The 25,719-nt window shown below is 42.0% G+C and overlaps 1 protein-coding gene across 1 annotated transcript in view; it reads left to right on the top strand.

Annotated features, from left to right (window-relative positions):
• SORCS3 (sortilin related VPS10 domain containing receptor 3) overlaps positions 1-25,719 on the top strand; it is a 549,191-nt gene that overhangs the window by 330,497 nt on the left and 192,975 nt on the right. Inside the window, exon 5 of the mRNA XM_036265289.1 lies at positions 14,763-14,836. Within this exon, the coding sequence (XP_036121182.1) occupies positions 14,763-14,836 (74 nt within the window). The remainder of the gene's footprint in view (positions 1-14,762; positions 14,837-25,719) is intronic.

Below are 25,719 nucleotides of genomic sequence, written 5' to 3'. Positions count from 1 at the left end.
CGGGGCCCAGGCATCAGCATTGTTGAAAACTCCCAGACAATTTCAGTACAGAGATTAGAGCCACTGACTTGAATTATTAAAGCCAGGAACAGAAGAACCTCAACGCAGTTGCTGCCTTCCTCCTCTCACCCTAACCCCGGCTCATCCCATTTTAGAACCAAGTGTCAGCAGAGAGCTGTAGGCAGGGTTGCCCAGGCTTCAGTAAGTCCCTTTTGCTTAATGCACAGACCATAGCCCTGTAGTATCTAGAGGGAAATCTAATTATCTGTGTAATAAATGCGTTGTGCTTTCAGGGAGCACAGTCCAGCTGTTACTGTGCATTTTAGCTGAAGCTACGCTTTCTGCTGTTTGAGCCCCAGCTCTGGCAGTTGGACAGAATGATTTTGAGTGGAAGCAGCCTGTCCATTTCCTCTGTCAAGGCCATGTCTGGATGGAGCTAGCACTGGGCTCCCATGAGTCAAAGTGTGTCTGGCGTAGGTCAAGTTACTTTTCTCTAATGGGCCCTGGAGCAAACTTGTGATATTCCCATGTCCAGGGATCCCCAAATACTCATCTGGACATTGTCTACCTGGGACGGAGGGACGCTTTACTAAAGATAGGGAAATAAGCTTAGTCATAAAGGCCTAAGCGTCCCTAAAACACAGAGTTTTTTAATGTGTGGTCCCATAGCATTTACATTAGAATAATCTGCTAGCTTGTTAAAATGCAGATTTCTGGGCTCCACTCTTGACCTTCTGAATCAGGATTTCGGAAGAGACCTTGGAATGTACATTTTAAACAGGTATCTAGATAACTGAAATTTGAAATCTTCCTTAAAAAGCCTAGTTAGGTCATTGATAGAGCTAAGACTTGAATCTTAGTCTGTGTATCAGCTAGCTAATGCTAAGTAACAAACTCTTCCTAAACTTAGAGGCTTCAAACAGTAAATAATCACTCTTGATTATAACTCTGTGGGTTAGTTGGGTGATATTTCTGGTCTTGGCTAGCTTCATTCATGTGTTTATGGTCAGCTGTGGTCGAGTGGACAGCTATGCTGACCTCGGCTGGGCTCCCTCTTACGCCGAGAGATCAGCTGGCTGCATCCTGGTCCGAGGTAGCCTCCACCGGGGTGCCTGAGTTCTTTTCGATGTGATCTTACAACCTCCACCACAGGTTTGTTTACCTGGGGGCGACAGCGTTTCGAAGGATTGGAAGTGCCTAAGGTTTCTTAGGAACCACACTCAGAGCTGGGACACTGTTATTTCCGCGGCATTCTGATGCCAAAACAGGGAAGGACAACCTCAACTCATGATGAGAGGGAATAAATGTAGCTTTTGAAGGAGGAGCTGGACATCCCTTTACAAAGCTGTACGTAGCGGCAGGCTAAACGAGTCCACCAAAGCCTGCCACCCAGAGTCCTGGGCCTTCCTCGCAACATTTGAGAGCCTTAAAAAAATTCATCTGCCAGTTTGTCCAAGTGCGAAGGAGCATCAACAGTGACTATTCCCTTGGGTTCCATTCCGAGGATTATTACTATCGGATGAAGAATCCAAACTCTCAAGGGGCCTGAGAACTCATTGGTTTAAATCCTGAGTGACAGCTTCAGTTTCCTGACAGCCTCACCTTGATCAAGTGCGCTTCCATCTAACTCCCTGGAGAACTTGGTGCAAAAGCAGCTTCTTCGTGCCTCAGGGAGCTCTTTCCATTAGAATATTATTTCTTACACCGAGTTAACATTTACTTCCATCTACATTTGATCTTTTGACCTCCCTCTGCCTTCTGATGGAGCCCAGAAGAAATTCTCATTGTCCTGCTACAGAACGTCCCCCCACATTTGAAAACAGCTATGAACCTCTTTGCCCACTGGCTGGTTTTTGTACCGACAATCCCACATTTCGACAACTTTTCCTCAAGGACATAGTTTGAGCTCGCTCGCAAGTCAGGGCATTTTCTTGAAAACATTTGTTGTCGGTGGCAGAGAGGTGTTTAGAATGAGCTCTGATTTTGGAATCAGATGCTCTAGAATTGGCTTGGATATCTTGAGTGAGCTCATCAAGCCCAGGGGGGCCTCCGTGTTTTCCTCCAGGAAGTGTGGATAGAAGTACCCATCAAACAGCGTTTATTTTGTGTTAATTAAACTAGATGACATATGCACAAGTTCCTGTCCAGGAAAATCCTCCATAATTAGGTTTTGCCCCACTTTTTTTTTTTTTTTATTCCTCTGAAAGACTAGCCTTTAACGTACACACTATTTCTTCTTTTAATATCTTGAATTTGAATGAACTCTTAGATTGTTCTGGCCATATATCACTAGTACAACGATGAACATATTTCAGTGTCCACCTGGAGATATGTTACAGGCAGTGTTTCATATGCTGGGGATAGTGAAACCTTCATTTGAAACCAGATATTACTGTTTTGATACTTAGCGACAATAACTTGAATTAAATCAATGACTAAAACTGAGAAATTTAAGTGCTTCTCTCCTCTTTTAGATTCAGGCCTTTAGAAGAAACAGGGTCAAATGTAAAAACAAATCTGAGCTTGGAAGAGAGTTAAGTACAAATCAGACGCAGTGAAAAAGGCCAGGACAGTCGTAGGCTATGATGTGGGTGTTAATAATGGCAGGTGATGTGAAACCAAGCCGTCCAGGAGAGAGAAACACAGGTGACGGCGAGCGAAGGGGACCGTGACTCAGAACAAATAAAGTCAGCTCACGAAGAAATGCCAACATTTATGTTCGAAAGCTACTGCTCCATATGAGATGTTTCTGAATTGTAATGTATAAAAATAAATGGAATCTGATTGCAATGAAAATGGTCAAGAAAATAGGACTGTGGAGACAAAAGAATAAAGTTTGATAAATACTATGTAAATTGTAAGGTTATTTTATATAACTGTTAGCTCAGAACATACTCTTTAGTATAAAAGAGGATAAAATGAATTGTGAAAATGGTTTGTAAATAAAATTGCTAGATAAGGTACAGTGTCATTCATGCATAGCGTACCCAAATGAGCCATTATTCCTGCGAGATTATATTAACTCGATTTTCTTTTAAAATCAAGAAGTTACACACACACACACACACACGCACACACACACGCGCACACGCACACACGCACACACACACACAAGCACTGTGCAATATAACAGAGCGTTGAGGTGTAAGTCTGGACCCTGGACCTGAATTCCTGCTCCATAAATAACTATCTGTGTGACATTAGGCAAATCACTTGTGTTCTCTGAGCCTTAGATTCCCCATGTATAAAAGAATTGTCCAGATGATCTCCAAGGCCACTGGCAGCTATAAAACTTTATTGTTCTCTGATTCTGTTTTTTGGGGCAGCCCAGTGACAGTTTCTGTGAGGGTGGATCAAGATTCCAGATGGGATTTCTCTCATCCAGGAGCCTCTAGTCTATTTGAAGAGATTACCTAAAGTTTTGAAGCATAAGTATATAAATGAACAGATCAATATTTGGATGAGTTAAATAAAAACAATTTAAGAGTTTATAAGATAAACCTATTGTTAGAATCTGGTTGGACACTGGGTGTTAAATATGAGATGGGAGATACTATTGATAGGATACTTTCTCCCTCTCGCCAACTTCTTATGGTGATGAGTTTTATGAATTTGCTTTTTTTTTTATTAATTAATTTTTGTTACAGATGTTTCTCCTTTTCCCCCCACTGATTCCCCCCTCCCTCCCTGCCCTGCCCCCAGCTTTGTTGTCCATGTCCATTGTTCATGCATACATGCATATAAGTTCTGTGGTTTATCTCTCCCCCACTACCCCCTCTTCTGGGGATTGTCAGTCTGTACCCCACTTCCACATCTCTGGGACTACCCATTCCTCAGACTGTTATGTTCATTATATTCCACAAATAAGTGAGATCATATGATACTTGTCTTTCTCTGTTTGGCTTGTTTCACTTAGGATGATACTTTCCAGGTCCTTCCATGTAGTCTCAAAGGATAAGAGATCTTTCTTTCTTACAGCTGCGTAGTACTCTATTGTGTATATGTACCACTGCTTTTTTATCCATTCGTCTACTGATGGACACTTGGGCTGTTTCCAGATCTTAATTATTGTAAATAGTGCTGCTACAAACATGGGGGTACATATATTCTTTCTGATTTGTGTTTCAGGCTTCTTAGGGTATATTCCTAGAAGCAGGATCACTGGGTCACATGGAAGTTCAATTTTTAATTTTTTGAGGTAACACCATATTGTTTTCCATAGTGGCTGCACTAGTCTGCATTCCCACCAGCTGTGCACTAGAGTCCCCTTTTCTCCACACCCTCGCCAACACTTGTTGTTTGATGATTTGTTGATGGCGGCCATTCTGACAGATGTGAGGTGATACCTCATTGTTGTTTTAATTTGCATCTCTCTGATGACTAGTGATGTTGAGCATTTCTTCATATGTCTCTTAGCCATTTGTATGTCCTGTTTGGAGAGGGGTCTATTTAGTTCCTCTGCCAATTTTTAAATTGGGTTCTTTGTCTTCTTTTTGTTGAGTTGTATGAGCACTCTATATATATTGGAAATTAACCCTTATCTGATATATCATTGGCAATTAGCACTACAGGCCTACCTCAAAAAAAAAAAAAAAAAAAAACAAGAAAAATCTCTAATAGAATATCTAACCTCACAACTTAAAGAACTAGAGAGCAAACACAAAGAAAACCCCAGAGCAAGTAGAAGGAAGGAAATAGTAAAGATCAGAGCAGAAATAAATGACATACAGTCCAAAAAAAACAATTAAAAGGATGAATGAAACAAAGAGCTGGTTTTTCAAAAAGATAAACAAAATTGATGGACCCTTAGCTAGACTCACCAAGAAACAAAGAGAGAGAACCCAAATATACAAAATCAGAAATAAAAGAGGAGAAGTAACAACGGACACCACGGAAATACAAAAGATCGTTAACAACTACTATGAACAATTATATGGCAACAAATTCGACAATCTAAGCGAAATGGACAAATTTCTAGAAACACATAGTCTTCCAAAACTGGACCAGGAAGAGATAGAAAACTTGAACAGACCAATAACAACAGAAGAAGTTGAAGATGTAATCAAGACTCTCCCAGCAAACAAAAGCCCAGGCCCGGATGGCGTCACGGGGGAGTTTTACCGAACATTCAAAGAAGAACTAACACCCATTCTCCTCAAACTATTTCAAAAAATTCAAGAAGAAGGAAGACTTCCAAACTCGTTTGATGAAGCCAGCATAATTCTAATTCCAAAACCAGAAAAAGACACTACAAAGAAAGAAAACTACAGGCCAATATCCATGAACTTGCTTTTTAAAGTAGTTCTTTAGTTTTCCCATTGCAATGGTGCCTCTTTTGGCCGAGTGTGGACAAGGAGGCTTCAGAAAGGAGACGGCGTGAACTAACATTGAAAGCAGGGTAGAATGAGACACATCTGGGTAGGGAAGAGGGTCTTTCAGGTGGAAGAAGACTTGAAGAGGAATACTCATGTGTTTATTGTTTGGCAAATGTTTATTGAGCATCTTTCTCCTGTACCTGGCACTGTGTTAAGTACCTGGAACTATTTAAAGCAGCAATCTCCACTACCCTGAATGAAAGACAAACATAGATCTTATCATTACACAGGTATATAACTTCATGCTATAATAAGCAAATGGGGAGCCATTTGAGCAGATAATAGGTGGACCTGGCGAAGCTATCTGTGACAAGAGGGGTCCAAAGAGGGTTTCCCTGGGGAAGTGTTATTTCTGCTGACACCTGGCATATGAGAAGTTTATTATATGCACAGAAAGAGGAAGGAGTGCAGAGACAAGGAGGGGATGTTAGGTCGAGGGGACAGAATGTACAAAAACTCCGAGACTGGAGAAAGTTCATGGCATGTTTCAGAACCCCAAATAAGGCCAGCATGGTTGAACTTGAAAAGTAAGAGAGAAAGAGAGAATCCTGGAGGAAAAGTCAGTGGGAAATGAGCATGGTGTCCCCAATTGAGAGTTTAGACATCAACGTAGTTATGAGCCTTCTTCTACGTGCCCAGTTGGAGGACGGCACTCGTTACTGTGGGGTGGGCACTGGGGACATGGGGGCAAGCATCATCTACGCTTTGTGTTCTCAAAGGGACCTTTAGAGTCGCAAGCACCTCTAGCAGGGAAGAGGACACTGACTTGGGCGACAGGAAGCTTTGGTAATCTAAATACACATGCCTCTGAAACTGGAGGCATAGTTAGGCAAAACAAGGCTCACTCTGTTAGCTGACTGGGTCTAATGCAGCCACTTTCTTGCAAGTGTGGCATCGCCATGACCACAGTTCCTTTCCCCTTGTCCCTTATAATTAAGGAGACTTAAATGAAAACCCTGCTCCCAGGGTGTCTCCCCACATCAAGTCCAGGATTCCAATGGTCATAGGCCCCAAGAAACAGACACAACGCCACTTGTAGTCACTCTGTACAAAACACACTTGAGAGAGTTAAATGAGTCACCTCCATCAGTAATACCTGGTTTCTAATTATGCGTCAGACATGCTCGGAATCACTTCCCCCCCTTCTTCAAACTGGGGCTCACAAACGCACCCCTGGGGGCAGTGGTGAAAAGGTGTAATAGAGACTATCTTTCTGGAGGGTCCACTTACTGCGTGAGATCAAACGCCCAGGTTCCTAGTGAGATGCTTCTTTCCCTTCGGCTGTTGGAGATGTTTCGGTGAACAACTCTGAGAAGCACTGAGTCTCAAACAATGTCTGATACCACTTATTGGATATCCTGTGCCTTTTTCATCAACTTCTTAAAGTTGTAAATCTTATACATTTATCTTTAAAAGTAGTTCTTCTTTGCTTGGTGTTGTCATCTTGCCTCTTAGATTTCAAGGGAGAGTGTTTATGAATGTGATAAACAAGTGTGCGTCTCCCTACGCAGGTCTGCCTTGACACCCTGCGCCCTCCCAGCCCATCTTTGTCTTCCTCTTATGCCCAGACCCCATTCTCGTGGAGTGGCCGCTGCCTCTTGCTCTGGAGCCCTCAGATGACCTGGTGTGGGTCCTTCTCCGTCTCAGCTCCTTCTTCTTTCAGATGTGGCAATCAGACCAATGTTCACTGACCCAGGGCCAAGTAAAGTATATTTTTGTAGGAGAATGAGATAATGTTTCTGTTTTATTTCCAACATCTTCCCAATGCCCGGAATTTTTCACCTTTGTTAGCTGTAGTGTGTTAGGGGGACTTATTCTTCAGGCCAACTCATTCATTATAACGCAGCTCCCGGCCCCGGGCCCAGCCGGAACTGACCCCTCCCTCCTTGGGGTCCTCCACGGCCCCTCTGCCTCTCCTGGCACCAGTCTTGTATTGTGCTGCACTTGCCTGTTCACACGTCTGTCTTCTCATCTAGGTTTTCAGTTTCTGGATACCAGGGGACCCTGTGTTCTCTTTGCATCATCACACCTGTCCCGAAGCCTAGCATATGCTAGAAGCTGAATTAATGCTACATCAATTGAGCAACTAATTTGAACTAATAGACTACAGGGCATATTGACAATAATGTCGAAGTTTTTAAAATTCACTGGATGTCATCTAATGTCAAAGCATACAAAAACATAATATAAATGAGTGTGTCTTATTATCCAGACTCTCAGCAATGACATGGGAGAGGGCTGCAAGGTAGGCTTGCCCGATAAAATATAGGATACCCAGTTAAATTTGAATGTCTGATAGGTTACAACATTTAAAAAATAAAAGCCTCTCCCTAATGTTGTGTGAGACATACACACACACAAATTTAATTTTTATCTGAAATGTAAATTCATGGGCGATTCTGTATTTTTATTTGCTGTAATTGGCAGGCCTGCTTCCAGATCAAAGAGCCCGCTCTCTCCCCCAGACAGCTGTAAATCCACACTGTCATTAGCTTATAAGTTGGTGAGCCTCAGGCAGCATATAACCATCTGGACCAAGATGTTTACCCTGCAGTATGTTTATTTTTATTTATTTTTAGGAGGGAGGAAGAGAAAAGGAGGGAGGGAGAGAAACAAACATCGATGTGAGAGAGACACATCCATTAGTTGCCTCCTGAATGACCCCAGCCGGGGCCAGGGATCAAACCTGCAACCCAGGTACATGCCCTTGACCAGGAATGGAACCCATGACCCTTCGGTCCACCGGCCGAAGCTCTCACCGCCGAGCCAAACCGCCTAGGGCTGCCCTGCAGTATGTTTTAATTTTTTTTTTTAACCAAAATTAAAAATGGAGATTTTTTATAAAACATGTGAAATTTTAGGTTCCTTGGGAAAATTATAGACCTGGCCACACTGGTTCAGCTCTCCTGTTCAGCGAAGGAACGGCACAGCCCGTGTCTGATGGAGCACTTGCTGTCTGTATTCTGTTTCCCCCAACACTGGGGTGAAATGTCACCTGCTGAGAATGACCTCCCTTACTCCTGTTTCACTTAGATCTGAAAGAAAAGGGAGACGCTTTTTGAACTCTATCACACGCAGGAAAACTAGAGATAGCCAAGTGTTTAGAAGGTAAGGCTCCTGAGGACAGAGACTTTTCATCTGCTTGGTTCACTAATGTGTCCTAAACCCATTCAACAGTTCTTCTTAATAGACATTTGATCAATATTTAGTAAATGAAGAAATGAATGCTGTAAGCCGTCCGAGAGAGAGAAAACCTCCTTGGCTAGAAATCTTCAAAAAGGGAAGAAAATGGTGCCTTGTATAAAATAACGGGATGCCTAAGTGAATGTCTATGTTTTTTAAAATCACTGTTGTGTGGTTTAGATGCCTCGTATCTTCCAAGGGCAGAGGGAAATGGCTGCTGAGGACAGAAGCTCTTATGTGCCCCGAGCTCAGAGGAGCATTGGGTGGGGTTGTCCCACCAGCTATGAGACAGGAGTTCTTGGGAGGGTGTCTGAGGAAGGGACCAGAGGCACCTGTTGGAAAGGGCTCTTTGCACCTGGGTGACCCTAGTCTCTGTCCCGCCTGCCACAAATACTACCACAGCCCAGGGGCACTCCCTGCAGTCCTGCAGAGCCCAGCCCCCCCCCCTCCCCCGGGGCTGCCACAAAAGAGGAGCAGAGAGAAATCAACCTCATTTTATTTGAAAGACAAAATTCTCATGGCTACAGTTCAGGAGAATGCTACTTAAACTCCATAGGTTTTAAGGGGGAAAAAATCAGGACATTTATGCATGAAGTTTGAATTTGCCTACAGGGGACAGCTTTTATATAAACGAGTCCCCAGCCAGCCTTCCCTCTGCAGGGGGGATCTGCTGGCTCTAGGGAATCGGGCTGCAACGCCGAACACTGCCACAAAAATGTTTGTTTGTTTCCTTTCCTGATTATGTCCGGTTGCTGTCATATGGTTATTAACAATTCACATGTATTCTTAAAAAACATCCTTAGGGGTGCAGTAAAAATGGATAGGACAGAGAAATACTGGCAAATGAGAATTTGGCTTTTAACTACTGATCCAAGAGCCCGGCTCTAAACCAGACTTCTGGCGAGACAACGGAATGATGAGGAGTGGAGGCCACAGGACGACAGAGAAATGTAGCAAGATCTGTCGTGGTCCCTCCTGGTGCTGGGTGGAAGGGGCCGTGTCAGTTCCCTAGGGCTGCTGTAACAGTATACCAACGGGGCCACCTCGAACAGTAGAAGAGTGTTGTCCCTCAGTGCAGGAGGCTGGGAGTCCCAAACCAACGTGTTGCTCCCTTTGAACCTGTAGGGGAGTTTTTCTTTTTTTCATTCCTAGCTTTTGGGGAGTTGCCAGCAGTCTTCAGCATCCCTTGGCTTGTGGATACATCACTCCAGTCCTCTGTCTTCACATGGCCTTCTCTGTGTTCTCCCCACTGTCTTCCCTCTGTGCCTGTCTCTGTGTCCACACTTTTTCTCCTTATGAGGATATCAGTTATTTTGGATTAGGGCCCACCTTGACCTCATTTTAACCTGATTACCTCTGCAAAGACCTGATTTTCAAATAAAGTCACATTCTGAGATTACTGGGGGGTAGGAATTCAACATATCTTTTGAAAGGGGACACAGTTCAACCTCTAACCTTCCAATTCAATCATATTATTCTTTGAGCTTAAGCTTTTCGGATATAATTTGTTCTTCCTGTGGAATATTATTACATTGATTAAATTGCCTCTTTAGTTCTTCAGCTATCAGATGCTTTTCCCTGGCAGGCTGATGTAATTAGGGGGCTAATAACTGAATCAATAAGGAAAAGAGCGTGTTCTTTCATATTTTCCAGCTGTTGCGATGACTCATTTACGGCTCTGTGCGTGTTGCTACTGAATGTGTGCTTGTTACAAGATGTGAGGCCATGACACAGAGTGGAACAGGGGACGGAGCGGGTCCGATCGCTCTCTGACAGGGGGCCAGGGGTGACGTCCGGGCAGGCAGGAGCGCCAGGAGGCGGGACATAGAGGACAGCATGGCATTGTAGACATAACTTTGTATGAAGAAGACGTGTGCTTAAAGCTATTTATTGTTTGGAAACTGCACTTTCTTTTAATGTTGCATGAGAGGCATTGAGTTGAAGGCAGGCGGAGCTATGTAGACGGCGTGCGAGCCGTACACTGCCTCTCAGGGAAGGGCTCACCACTGTGCACGGCAGCCTCTGTGAGATACCGTTTTATGGAAAACCCTCCATTGCCTTGTCTGGTTCCAGTCCCCTCGTGGCAAAAGTGGAATTTTAATTCTTGGCTCTTTAAAAAGTGGCTCTAGAGATAAATATAATGTGTGCGTTACAGTGAGAAAGTTATTATTATAAAAATATAAGTTAAGAAATGCAGGCTTGTATTAGTATTAAATACATATATATTTGAATTGTTAAGAAATCTGCAAAGGACAGAAAGCTTTAAAAGGTATAAAAATTCCCCATAATACCATAATTCAGAGATAGCCTTGCTAATATTTTGGCATACTTCCTTCTAATATGTTTCAAGTTTTTTGTGATACTACTTTAAATAAAGTTAATGTCAATGGATGCGTGTTTTGTAATATATTATCTAAAACTTAGAAATAAATGATAAAATGTTTAAATAAGTTATATATTATGAACCTTTTCATATCATTAGATACTCTTCTAACACTATTAAATGCTTGCCTATGTGCTTTATTTCTATCTCAGTGGTAGAGCTGTAATTTTTCAATTATTCAAGTAATACACATTTACAGTTAAAAAATCTAGATAACCAAAAGAAGAACGTACCAATTGCCCCAAGCTTACCATGGCAGAGATAACTAGTATTAATATTACAATAGGTATCTCACGGCAGTGTGGTTGTCTGAATTTATGTCTTCCACTCTTCATGGCCTTTTTAACCTTTGTAAGCCCCACATTTAGTTCAGTGCTTAAAGTATAGCAGTCGCTTGATATACTCTTAGTGAATGAATGGGTGAGTGAAACAATGGATGAACAAATGTACGAATGACGAGGCCGCAAAGATGCAGCTCCTGGTAGAATACAGTTTATTTCAGACTCAGCAATTTACTAGATTGAGAGACAAAGTAGCTAACCCAAGGCCCTTAATGAATAGGAGCCTGCTCTTTCTGTTCATCTGAATCAGCCTCTAGGCAGAGAATTCAATTTAATTTTTCTCCCATCAGTCAAACTGAAGAGCTGAAAAAGCAAAACCAGAGGCGGGGAGGCAGGAGGTGGAACAGGCCCGAGCGCGGAGAGCAGCAGCTGGTGTCTTGTTCGCGCTCCGACAGAAGGAGCATGAGGCGAGAGGAGCCATGCTTCTCCCAGGCTGAGCACTAGCAGGAGCGGCGGCGGAGGGACTGACCATTCCCTGGAACACTGAGATTCCTGCAGGGTCAGCGTGACCCTCATGGCTTATCCTCGGCCTGTATTTATACTTCTCATGGAATGTTCTGGTCCTCACCAACCCTGTCCTAAATCACCCCGATATAAATATCCATATAGACGGATATAGAAACATCCACAAATAGATAGATGATGGATGGATGGATGGATGGATGGATGGAGAGACAGATTAATGGACAGGCAGACAGACAGCCTCTACCTCCTTTTGGCCAGTAACACTCACCACCAAACTCCTCTTTTGAAAAGCTTCCCCACAAGCCAAGCTCAAGACCTTGGCCATATCGACACCTTTGTTCTGATTGTCTCCTCCACCCAGTAAAGTCTCTGCCCACCGTCTCTCCTGTCCACAACACCGATCTCCAAAGGCCTCGCTCAGGATATAGTTCTCCAGAAACCTCACTGTTCCATGTCCACCCCTGCTAATCTTGCCCATTTCTCAACTTCTACAACTATAGCCTTTGCCCCGCTTCCCTTTTTATGTGGTGACCCTGTATGTATATTCTGATGGTCCGTGGTTACCCTTTTCGCTGCATAAAGAACTGGATGTGGCTCTGTGTGCTCGTAGTTTAATGGTGTAGAGCTAGTGTCGTTTATTCACTGAGCTGGTAAATAAAGGAAGGGACTTAGAGTGATGGGGAACCATGCTGCCTGGTTTCCGTACGCGCAGAGCCGGACGCGTGTCGTAGTTAGTACTCCCCCGTGGAGTGAGAGCCCCGTTTGTGTCCGTCCGGTGAGAGCGGAGAGCTGGCGTAGAGTCGGGGTGGCACAGTATGCACTTGCCAGTGGCTAAATCAGGATTGACCTTCTGGTTTTCCATATAGTTGCTGTAGTCACTTTGTAGACCTAGTGTCAGCATCTTAATCTATAAAATGGGGATGCAGAGGCATCTCCTTAACGACCTTATTGGCTAATTCGACTATCAAGAGAGAGTATGTGTAATAAGCTCTGTCTCTCTCACACACACACCTGTCATTTACTGGCCAAAAAGAGACTTTTTTTTTAATGTAGTTTATAGTGGCAATGTTCAATAAATATTTCCCGGATTAAATTGAAATGAGCCAAAAGTTTTCCGAGCCCCTCAAAGCTTTTAAGAAATTATCAGAAACTCATGCAAAAATGATTTCTTTATGGGCTGTAAGATTATAGTCTCAGAACTTAACGGACAGCACAGTTACCTGGGTGTGTTGTGCTGCACAGCACCCCCTATAGGTGAGCCGCTGTTGGGAAGGCGATGACAGGAATATTCTTCACCTGACCCCATTTCTGTAAAGGGCCACCCACTTTTGGGGTGGCCCTCAATTTTTCCACCTATAAAAGTTTGCGGGGGAAACATAAACATGGTGAAATAGTCACTGTAATCCAAAGGCCATGATTCCGTGGAAGGAGGAGTGTGCTAGGCATCAGAAAACGTAAATCCTAGTTTCTTTGACCCAAACTTAACTTCTGCAAGATTGAGTTTGCTTCACTGTGAAAGAAGTTTGTGTGCTCACCTGCTATGTGCCAGGCAGTGTATCAACACTGAAACATCAAGATGAATAAGGAATGATCCCTGCCCCTCTCTGACTCTGTCCAGTAGGGGGAGGAGCATGCCAGCCGTAAATGGCTTACTGTGACAGCTTCCTAGGGGCAGACAGTAAAAGTAGCAGTGACACTGTGGAGCGAGTGGTTAACTCTGCCCAGGCTGATGAGAAAATGCTTGAGAGCAGGAGTTTGTTAGTAATAACTGTCCTTCCTTTATTTCAGTGTCTTTTTATGGCTCACATGTATGTGTAAGAACAATGTGGCCAAACTCTTATTATTATGACTTCATTATCAGAGGCAGACATTGTACCGTCAGGCATCCCATCGGAAGTAAACGGCACGCTCCTGGCTAGTCTCTCCTAGGGATGCTGGCCTTTCCCTGTGTATTACAAAGGGCTCGGACTCTACATCCGTAAAATAAGTGACTGTGGAACGTGCCTCCATCAGCCATGCAGAGGGCTCTTTATTTTTCCAGAGTTCTGGGCCTCTTCTGCAACTTTTTTCTCATTCTCTGAGTTGTTCTCCATCCTTACTTGCCTGTTTTAGTTACTGCTTTATGCAACAGATACTTCGTGAACACTCTATCTGTATTCAAGGGCTATAAACACAACTAAATACAGACAAACCTGAAAGACATGACCAGCCACATATTCGCCTGTGACAAGTGCTCAGTGGAAACCCAGATGAGCACAGGGGATTGTGGGAAGAAGGACGAGTGGGCTGCAGTGGTCAGGGCAGGCTTTGTAAAGGAAGCCACACTTGAGCCGGCCCTGCACGGGTAGGTAGTTTTTACTTAGGCACAAGGGTGGCCCAATCTTTGCAAAGATACAGGAGAGTAAGTAAGCCTGGTATCGTTAGTGGCATGGAGGAGTCCATTTCATTCAGGTTCTGTATAGCAGCAGTAAGAGATAAAGCTAAAACAGCCCGGCATTTTGCATATTAGCTCAGATCCCAGCTGATGCACAGTTTTGCATAGGTGTCCCCTTTTCGCTCTGAGCACAGAACCTACCTCTTCTTTACCTTGATGTCCACCTGGGCACCTTACATGTAGGAGTTGGACAAGAAATGCTTTTGAAATAAGTGTTGCTGAGTTGTTGTAGACATAGCTGAAGACTTTTGTGGACATTGAGAAAAAGAGAAGATAGGATTTTACCAAAGTTTTTACCCCCTAAAGGAGAGAATGACGGATGACATCAGATATGGATTCATACTCAGCTCACAAACATCAGTTTATTGGAGATATATTAAGCACCTACTTGTGCTAGAAGGCGTGATGATAAGCCTAGCACAGTCATAGTCATATATTTTTGTTTGGATAAAACAGATGCCTGCTTGGGTGTGTCGGGCACTCGGGTGTGTTGGGCTGCTCTTCTCCATTGGGAAGACCCCTGTGTTCATGGTCAAAGTGTGCCTCGATGCTTATGCTCTCCTCACTTCATTGTCTTACAGCTCTACAGCTCCATGGACTTCGGGAGACGCTGGCAACTCATGCATGAGCGCATCACCCCCAACAGGTTTTACTGGTAAGCCCCGTCCTCGGACACCCTCTTGGATAAAGAGTGATCAGACAGCATAGCACTCTGAACCATTCCTGGACACCTTCACCACTTGAAGGCACATGTGCTCTAGCCCTTTGCTGCCCAAAGTCTGGTTCATGGACTGGCCACATCAGCCCTACCTGGGAACTTGTTAGAAATGCAGAGTCTCAGGCAAGACGTCCTGATCAGGAGCCAGCCCAGAACATCTTCCCTGGTGATTGTGCAGATTAAAGTTCGCGAAGCACTGGGCTAGAGAACTCAATGGGAAGGTCATGGCCAGGCGCTCTTAGCTGTGTATTAACCTCCCCTCTCTTTGAAAAAATAAATATTTTATGTGCCTATTCTAAAAGACAGTATTTCTTAAAATGTACCCTGAAGAACACCAGTTCCACAGAATGCTTCTCTTTTCATAAGTGTTTCTATGGTCAAATAATTGTAAATACTGCTTATCTAACTGTACTCAGAAGACACAGGATTCAAGGTAGGGTGTTCAACTCTGGGGCAGCCCTGAGTGACGAAGCCTGCCCATCTTGAAGTTGCTGATTTCCACACTTATTTCACTACAGCATCTTTGTCTCGTGTCACACCAGATAAACCCTTCAGAACAGCTCTGTGGAGCGCATTCTGAAGAGAGCTTTCAGATGAGTGAATGCATGTTCCACGTGGAGAATTAGCCCCGCCCCCTAATCGGACAGTGCTTTTGTTAATCGGCGTTCCTTATACGTCCATACTATTTTCACCTTGGTTGTCACCAGGTAAACTTGGTTTGGTATAATTTTGCCTCTTATTCTTCCTTGGGGTAATGTAAAATGCCTTTTACTTGTATCTTGCTTTTATTTCAGTAGACGTGAAAGTCAAAGGAATAGAGATTAGGAAGCACGCACTAAAGAGTATGATATGCTTCACTATATACTTAATATAAAACAAAAACAGGATTCACAATGTTTGGAAGTAGTACCCATTTCAGGTCTCTTTTGAATACCTTAGTTTAATTCCCTTAAAGAGTCAGGATATGGCCATTTACAGCCTACACAAGAGAGTGGTAGGCGCAGTGCCCGCGTGGCAGGGAGGTGGTGGTGATGAGCACCTGGTTCACATCCACATCCACACCAATGTTCTTGGAAGGAGTGGCGTCACCTGGGACTGTCTGTACCCACAAAACTAAGTCCAGAATGAGAAATGATCTTCAAAGCATCCTGTGGAAACCAACCGTGTGCTATGCCAGGGGAGAGAAGGGAGTTGGAGTACAGCTCTTGATTCAGTGCCTGGACTATCCCGTTATTTTGCCCTTTTCAGACCAACTATTATATATCTGTAACTATCATTACAATTATTATTTGGTCTGTACTTGGGACTATTAAGATTTTTCAACAGCCTCGGGCAGAAACACGGAATACTTGTTTTTCTGATATTCCAGATATAGACCCAGAGCCTTTTGCTCAGTTCATCTGGACTCGTTTCTCAGTGCCAATGCCCTGTCACTCAGAAGTCCCTGGAACAGACTCTTGAGATGGCCAGGCAGTCAGCTAGCTAGGGGGTCATGTTGCAGAGGAGGAAAGCACAGTTGACTGGATAAGCCTTCTGAAGGAAATTAAACTAAGTGGATGAAGGACTGTGTTTCCCTATCTTTGCAAAGAGCAAGAAGAGACCATTCCAGCCACTGCCACCCTCCCCCTCCGTGGTGCAGCAGAAACAGTAAATCCCTAGGTCCTGATGATGGTGCTTCATCTCTCCTCCACTCTGGGCTTCTTCCATGACGCCCCATGGGGAAATATAAAGGTTAGTGCCCATGCTGGCTAGCCAAGTAGTAGCGCAGATTCCATTTTTATAATTATCGCTTCTTTGTTTCTGATGTAAAATTGCAGTGATTATTCTTTTAGGTGTCATAGAAGTCACAGAGGTAGAGCAAGTTTTCATGTAGGTCTCTTTTCCCCAAAACAGAATCCAAGGCTGCTGAAAGCTCTAAACCACATGTCGAAGGGACATGGCCTATATGGATTAAGAGCAGAAATATCCATGTGGCACCTCTTCGAGAAAAGACAAAATGTACATTTCTCTGGTGCAGAGTACAGCTTTGGCTACTTAGGCCTCTTTAAGCTGTGGTTTCCTCATCTATGTAAAGGGAACAGTATTCTTCTTGTCAATTTCATAAAGTTATTGAATGGAACGGATATGATCAATTGGATCAATTTCATTTCTCTGTTTCTGATGTATAATTTGTAAGTTATGTCTTTAAGTGCTATGTTGATTAGCAGTTCTGAAGACCATGGCACATAAGTGATTTGTCATTTTTCTGGGATGCACATTTGAACCACATGCATGGTGAGACTGTATGCCCATGGACATCTGGTACAATTGAATGGGCCTAACCTACTCCCGGGGCGCTCGTCTCAACCTAACTGCACATTCCTCTACTCTTTGAGGCATCATTCTCATAAAGTAGTAATTTTTTTTTAAATCAACAACAAAAAAGCCTTAAAACCACTTCTGTGGGAGGAGCAGTGCAGAGGGAAGTGGGTAGGATTGGAGATGGTGGAGAAACGGGGAGGCTTGTCGTGCCAAAAGCAAGACACTGACATGGAAGATGTTAGGAAGACTGTCGTCATGCAGTGTGAAGACAAATAGAGTGAGCGTGTGATTCAGAAGTGAGACCATGCAAATATTGTTATTTGCTAGTTGGTGCTTTGCAAATGTGTAGGAATAAAATCCTTCATGAATGACAGGTTTCTTCTCCCATGACACCTTCAAAGGATGGAAAGTAGTGCGCTGCGGGGATTCATAGGAAGAACGCTGTGATGGAGAAGTGATTTCTGTGGAGGATGCAGGAGAAAGAACCAATGACTCGTCCTTGCTCTCCATCTCTGGTGGTGATCCTTGTGATGACTGTGAAAGAGTGTTGGGACTTGCGAGGGGCTATACTTTTAATTCATTTCTTTCTTAGTGCCCCATAGTACCTGTGGGTTAGGCAGGGCATGGGGCATAATATATGTTAATATAAATAATAAAATCTTCATTGAGAGGTGGATTCCAGATGTTCTAACTTCATCAAGTGAGGTCACCTAGGAATCCTACACTCTGGAATGAGTCGGCCATCAAACACATGCCCCAAGAATAGGATCCAATGATATGAAAAATCCTTTATTTATGTTACTCACTTGATACTTGGTTAAAAGGAAGGTCATCAGGCTGTCTTATCCTCCCTGTTTGTCATCCCAAATGCTTCAGCAATTATAATTTATAGGGAGAGCACCACAGTGGAGCAAATGTCCTAACATAATCCCTTTCTAGTTTGCTTGGGCAACAATATCATGGAGGAAAACCACTGAGTTTTTGTTGTTGTTGGTGGTTTTATATCCTACTGAGCTACAAATGAATGGTGTTTCCACTCTTCCCCTGGGAGGTATTTACCAGGCAGTCACATTTTGCAGCTGGAAGATTGTTTTATCTGCACATTCAATGTGAGTACTTGTAGTTCAGAGCTTTGCCTCTGTGGCCCCTTACCCTCTGTAGGTGTTCACTCTCTTCCAGCATCTTTTCCAATGAGTTCACAGACATCCTCTGCCTTGCTGAGTTCTGGGAGTAACAGGACTGGCCTCTAAGTGCCTTTGGTCTCTGATGGCATTTGCTTGTATAGTATTGTAAAAGACAGAAAGAATGTCTCTGGTGTCTCATCCATAGTTAATTATTCTCTCTCCTAAAAGATTGGGGTCTTTTTTATTTTCTTCCTTGCCTTTACTGTATAAAAGTTTTCTGATGGAATAATATACACCTACAATGTCAGGGACTTAAACTCTTACCCCTTTTCTTGGGTATTTGGATTGCAACATGGACTGGTTTTAAGCATAAGAAACCCTTTAAGAAGTCAACAGATGTCGTAGGGGTTCTAGATCATCCTACTTTAGTGGAGACAGGGACAGGGTTCTTAAGGATCTTCTCCTGAGCTGTTATGAGCCTGGTTGCAGGCTGAGGAGTGGCTGGTGCACAGAGACAGTCAGGATGGGCTCCAGGTCTCTTCTATACTTGCTTAAGGTAAATTTATGCTGATTGTTGATTTCTAGGATAGGTGTGCCAGCAGCTTCTTTTCTGCTTTTGCAAAAAGGCTATAAGAGAGGTTGGGAAGAACGGAAAAGCAAAGCATGTCCCTCCTGGTGTGGGGAGATAGAAGGTCTTAGGGAAATGGCTTCTAAAGAAGAAAGGGATGATATGGAAACAGAGAACAGACTCAAAGTCCTTTGGTTTGGTTCTGTTGTAATCTTTCCTTTCCAATATTTCATTGTTCTTATTTTAATCAGTCTCTTTTTGTATGCATATCCTCCTTTATATGTAGCCTAAACATATTACATATGAATTTGTATAATCTTCCTTTTCTCCTCTTATTGTTTTATTATAACAATTTTTGTTATTATAAACCTTTATAACCATCATTTTTAATTATGCAGTACTTCATTATGTAAAGATACATACTTTTTTACTACTGTGTTTTATTTTTATTGGACATAGAACATTTTTACATTTCTATTATCATGAATATGTTTCATTAATATTTATAAATATTTCTTTAATACCTAGGTTTGTTTTCTTGGACCATTGTCCTAGGCAGCCCACCTAGAAACTTGATTCTGCTTTCCCAATCTCAGCCGAGTGTCACATTTAAATGATATGACCCAAATTCAATACTGAAAGCCGTTCAGAGCAAGGTGGCTTTTAATTGAACATTTTCTTGAAGGTGGTTGCTAAGAAGCATTATATCACACAACACATAGCATGTCTTCCTAAAACTCTTTCTCCACATGTCTCTCCCAAGTCCTGATCAACATGGTATTACTTCTCATCTTTTCATTCTCTTTCCATGGTCTCTTGGTCACAGAGTATTATTGACAACTGGGCACCCCTTCCAGAGCCCACCTACTAGCCTCCTCCCCAAGTATCATAGTTTTTCTTATAATGATTTACCTTCTCTCTTTACCTCTCCATCTACCACTTTCACCCCATCCTCAGAAAATCAATGCATTATCCCTTAAGTGAGCATCCTTTAAAACATTGAGGAGGGGAAATTTGTAATTGTTAGGGTTTAATACTTTTGGTATACTCACCACCAGAAGGGGAATAATTATGTTAAAATATATACATTCTGAGTGTTTTAATGCCTATCATTAAAAATATTAACAAAGTGTGTGCCATTATATATTCCCACGTACAACATGTGATAGCATCTGTCTATTTATAGTAGATATTTACTTCCTCCTTGTGGTTGGTAGCCTCCAACATGGCCCCTAATGGTCTCTGCCTTCTGGTGGCCATGCCATTGTGTAGTCCCCTCTCTTTAAATTTGGACTGAATTTAGTGACTTACTTCTAGTGAATAGCATGGGGTACAGGTGATAAGATGTCATGTCAGACAATAGTGTTCATCTTAGGTGCACTCTCTTGCCTGCTTGGTCAAAGCAAACTGTCATGTTTTGAGCTGCCCTATGGAGAGGCCTGTGTGACAAGGAACTGAGGGAGCTCACCAGTCAATAGTAAGTGAAGAACTGAGGATCTCAGCCCAAAGCTTAGTTCCAGTGAAGAACAATTCAATCCTGCTGACGATCATGTGGGTGAGCTTGAAAGTAGGTCCTTCTGCAATCAGGCCCTCGGATGAAACTGCAGTCCTGATAAACATGTTGATTTAAGACTTGTGAGAGACCTTGAGGCAGAGGCACCCAACTGAGTCATGCCTAGACTTCTGACCCATAACAACAGTGAAATAATGAATATTTGTTGTTTTTAGCTGCTAAGTTTGATGGTAATTTGTCACACAGAAATAGATAATCCATACACCTCTCTCTGATGATTATTCTTTGCTTGTTTATTTTTGAACATAAGGTAACTTCTGTCTTGGACCACTTCCTTCATTTTCCCTTTACTGGTATCAACCCCCAGATGTTGAGCTTTGCTAATTGTTTGTGTTTACCTTTACAGTAGGGAAATATCATGATGTCCAGACTTTCTTGGCATTTTGATGCTCAGATTCTATGGGGTTTAGTGGTTGAGTAGCAGACTTCAGAGCCTTAGCCTCTGTCTGTTGAAGCTTGTTTAATATAATGAGGTTATCTGATCTTACTCTATTTCATTCTGTTCTGTTCTATTTCTATTCTACATTATGACGAGATTGCATTTTCTGAGACTATTATCAATTCTGAATATGTGTGTGTGTGTGTGTGTGTGTGTCTGGGTATATATGTGTGTATAAACACACATGAGCCAAGTGTGCACATATCCATTTAGACATGTGCTAATTTCCCTAATGGCATAAAAATTCCTTGGGTCTGGGTCCTAGAGTTATCCATCTCAGCCTGGTAGCACCTGTGGGTACAGAGGACATAGGTCAGAGATGCAGAGGCTGAAATGGGAATGATTACCTTAGATAAAGTGGCTCGGAGTGAACCCGTGTGCACCTTTACCTCAATTTAAACTCTATAGATCTCACCTGTTCTGGGATGCATTGCATGTTTTGCTGAAAAAATGGGCTCCATCTATTCAGCCAAGAACTCATTTAGACCGTAGACTAAGGATCCCGAAGAACCATGTGCCAAGTCATCCTTAGGCTATTAATGCATTATCCATGACAGAGACAGAGGCAAGGAATAGGCAGAATGGCTTGAGATTGCTTCCTGGAAAACCAAGGCCTTTTCAAACAAAGTTAACATTATGGGCTGAAATTTCAAAGCTGCCTCTAAATGTGCATCTACAATTTTGCAAACACAGTCATTTGCTATCTCAAGTAATAGGATTTAGGCATCGACCTGATATAAGGGATCAGATTTAGAGGCCCTTTGCAAACCAGGGTATGCCACAAATAATATTTAATTCAGCTCTCCCTTGCATTTTTAAAATGGTGAAGCAATTTAAAAATACATTACATTCAAAATAATACATGCAAGGTCAAGAGGGGAGATGCGAAAGCTCAGCTTGTGAGCAGAAAACGGTTTCTACTTTGCTAGTGGGGGCTGCCCATGCTGTACGTCTGGTTGTCTCTTGGCCTTGGAGAGCTGTCTTGAGGCTAAGGGTAAAATCCAGTGCTCAGAGTGTACAGCGCACTGAGGAAGAATGCTCACCTTCTCCTCGGATGACATCAAGATGTACTGGACTCATGTGATAATAATTATGCTTCGCACATGTCAGTTCTCTGAGAGAGGGAAAACAGGGAGTCATATGAAGCTATATACCTAATGACTTCTTTACTAGTACAAGAAGGGGTCATTTAACCCTGCTTTGAGACATCTAAAAAGATTGATGTGTGTTAAACGCGGATTCAAAGATCCACTCTCCTAATTCATGCAACAAAAATTCCAAAAGGGAAATGGAAACACCAATCTATTCATCTCTTTCTCCAGCGTTTCGGCCAGTGTCTCCAGAATCAGAGACACATGCCTTTCGAATGCTGTTTCCACCCAGATGGTTATGCAGAGAACATGAGAAATATCCATTCAGCTCAGAGACAATGGAATCTCACTGCTAATGTAATTTTGGAGGGTTCTTGTCCCACGAGGGCAGGATCGGGAGAGATCCCATGCAGAGCAGAGTGACTGACTACTGTATTCTTCTGAAACAGATCGCTCACTCCTGGCTTGCTGCTTAAAGGAAGAAGTGGGGAGAGGTAATGTCCTGATAGTGATGAGCTGCTCAGCAGCCTTGCGGGTAGGGACCAGGGGAATTTCAGGGTCAAGCAGAGGGCTAGGGGGAGAAGACAGTGAAGGATTTGAGCTGAGCAGCCCAAGGAGAAACCACACTGAGGGCTTGAAGGCTGTTTAAAATGCAGGCTGGATAGAGGGTTGCAGGATAAAGGACTCACCCTTGTTTTCCCTGAGGAAATCTAAGAGTGTTCTGTTCCAGCTTGGGTTGGGTGTGGATTAGTCTGTTGAGGCTGCCATAACAAGATACCAAAATTTTATTTTCTCATTGTTTTGGAAGCTAGAAGTCCGAGGTCAAGGGGCAAGCATGGTTGGTTTCTGGCAAAAGCTTTCTTCCTGGCTTGTGGATGGCCACCTTCTTGCTGTGTCCTTACGTGGTGGAGAAGAAGAGAGCAAGCAAGTTCTCTGATGTCCCTTCTTATTAAGGACATGAATGCCATTATAAGGGTCACACCTTATAACCTTATGTAGACCTTGCTGCCTTCCACAGGTCCCATCTCCAGACACCATCATGTTGGGGACATGGGCTTTAATATGTGAACTGGGGAGTAAGGTACAATTCGGTCTGTAGCAGAGTAGAAACAGGGAAGAGCGTGAGAAGGAACACAACTTTCTACAGAACTTCTCACCACAAGAGTTCTGTAGCAGAAATGGCTATGGCTGGAGGAAAGGATGGGAAGACAACGCCAATATGACAAAACCAATGTTAGGAGAGAAGGGAACACAGTTTACTTTTTTTTTTTTTCTTGATTGTGGACACAATACAGACTTGTTTTAGACATTTAAGAAAATGCAGAAAAAAAATAATTATCTATAATTTCACTGCCCAGAAAACAACACTTAAAAAAATCAAGTATTTCTTTCTATACTTTTCCCTCTATCATATTATAGTATGTTTGTAAACATATTTCAGTTTTTATCACAGTCGATCCACATTGTGCTGTTAATAAAATTTCGTATTTTTAGAAAATAAAATTGAATATTTTTATACCATCCTCTATACTTTCTAAGCATAATCTAAAGCTTTCATTACTTGCATTGCATTTTAATTGGATATATAATAATTGAATCATTCTTTTATCATTTAACATTGATTTTGCTTCTAAATTTTTACTATTAAAGCAGGTATTAGAATGTTGTTTCAAAAGCCTTCAAGTAATTATTTGTTCAAGGTCTAATTATTATAACCTTTAAGGATAGACACCAAAACAATATATATTATATATATAGGACATGATATGTATATAGTGTCATGCCAAATTGTTCTCTAGAAAGTTTACACCAGTTTCCACTTCAACTAGTAAAATACCATTTCACTACACCTCATAAAAATTTAATTTAAAAAGTAATCTAATTTCATACGCAAAAATGGATCTGCCTTGTTTTAATTTGCATTTCTTATCAGATCGGTGAGTTTAGACATGTTTTCATATATTTATTAGCCATTGTATTTCTTTTATGTGACCATCTGTTTTCGCTTCTTTTTTATTACGAGTTCTTCATAAGGTCTCTAATTTTGTTTCAATATTGTCCCCAGTTTGTTCTTTGAGTTTTAATTGCCTGATGATTTTTAACATACTTTTTAGTTTTAAGAAATTGATGAACTCTTTTTGCTTTTTCTTAATTTCTCTGTTACTTGATATTCAGATAGTACCCTCAGCCTATAATCATGTAAATATTATCTGAAGTTTCCTGATTTATAATGCCGCTTCATTAAATATATAACTATACTATGTATACTATTTATATGTTATATATATTAGATAATATATCAGACATAAAAATACTGAGCTTTCGCTTATGCTTCAGAAATCTTATACTACTATTTCATAAAGTGACTGCATCATTATTTAATATGCTTAATAATTTTACCATACTCATGGATATTTTTAGAATTTATGAGATTTTTATTTACTATTTCTAGTAAAATAAAATCCAGTGAACATGTCCCCACTTAATTCTGTGCCCATATTTTTGACTGTTTCATTTGATGGTTTCCTGTGGGGGAAAATGGTTATAAACTGGGTACTCTTGAGGTTGTTGGCATTTGTCAGCTTTTATTCTAATGGATTGGTCAGTTCTCTGTGCTGAACTGGCCCTCACTGTGTTTAATTATTGTTTATAACACAACATAGTGCCCAGCTGGGCAAATCTCCTCTCCTGAAAACCATAACAAAATGAAACAAAAATAAATAACCATCTTCTTTCTCAAAATATTCTTGGCTTACCATTTGCACTTATTCATCCAAATGAATTCAGAATCACTTTGTCATGTTCCAAAGCCTCCCAGTTCTCCTACCCCATAAAGCAACTATTGATCAGAATTGCAGCAAAGCTATAAAGCCATTTGGAGAGAAAGGAATCTTTTTCAATATCCAGTTTCATTTGTGACCATGTGGTTTGTTTTTCTTTCATTCCATTTCTGTGTGTTCCTCAGTGAAATTGTATAGTTTTCTTCATATTAGTCCTGCACAGTTTCAGCTAATATTATTTCTAGGAATTGTCACCTTTGGTGCTATTTTAAGTAAAGATATTTTGCACACAGCCTTTCTCATCAGACTGGTATGACTGAACTGGGTAACCATTAGGTGCATCTGTAACTTGCCTGCATGCATACATAGTTGGTATCCTAAGATTCTTTACCTTATAAAGAAAATACGTGGTTTTATTTTTAATAAACTTGACGTGATTAGAGCATGTTATATGACTAGTGGGGGTTTGGGGATCTAAGTAGGAAGAGAGCTCTCCCCTTTATAGCTGTGTGACCTTGGGCAGTGGTTTTTATCTCTGTGCCTGATGCCCACCAGTCATAAAGGACACAACTGGTATTCCCTGCCATTGCCTCCTGGCTGAATACATCTCAGCCTGGCACATAGCAAGTACTTAATAAATATCAACTACAAAATTAGTAATACAACAACTTACGAGAGGATAATTGGACAAAATGGCCATCCTCCTTAAGTTGGTGGCAAATAGCATCTCCTTGAAACTAAGCAAGGTTCGGGAGATCTGAGTATTTTTTCCCCCACAATCAAATCCTCTTGCCTAATAGTCAGGGTTTGTATTTCTGATCTGTTTTCCCAGCTATTGGCTTATGTCTTAGTATTATACTTATTAAAACTATTCCCAGAGAAAATTATTTCTGGCTTGATGTTTATAAAATTAAATAAAATGCGTACGACCATAAACTAAACAT

The sequence above is a fragment of the Molossus molossus genome, unplaced genomic scaffold, assembly GCF_014108415.1.
Source record: "Molossus molossus isolate mMolMol1 unplaced genomic scaffold, mMolMol1.p scaffold_m16_p_17, whole genome shotgun sequence".
Lineage (NCBI taxonomy): Eukaryota > Metazoa > Chordata > Mammalia > Chiroptera > Molossidae > Molossus > Molossus molossus.
This window is presented reverse-complemented; position numbering and strand designations above follow the sequence as displayed.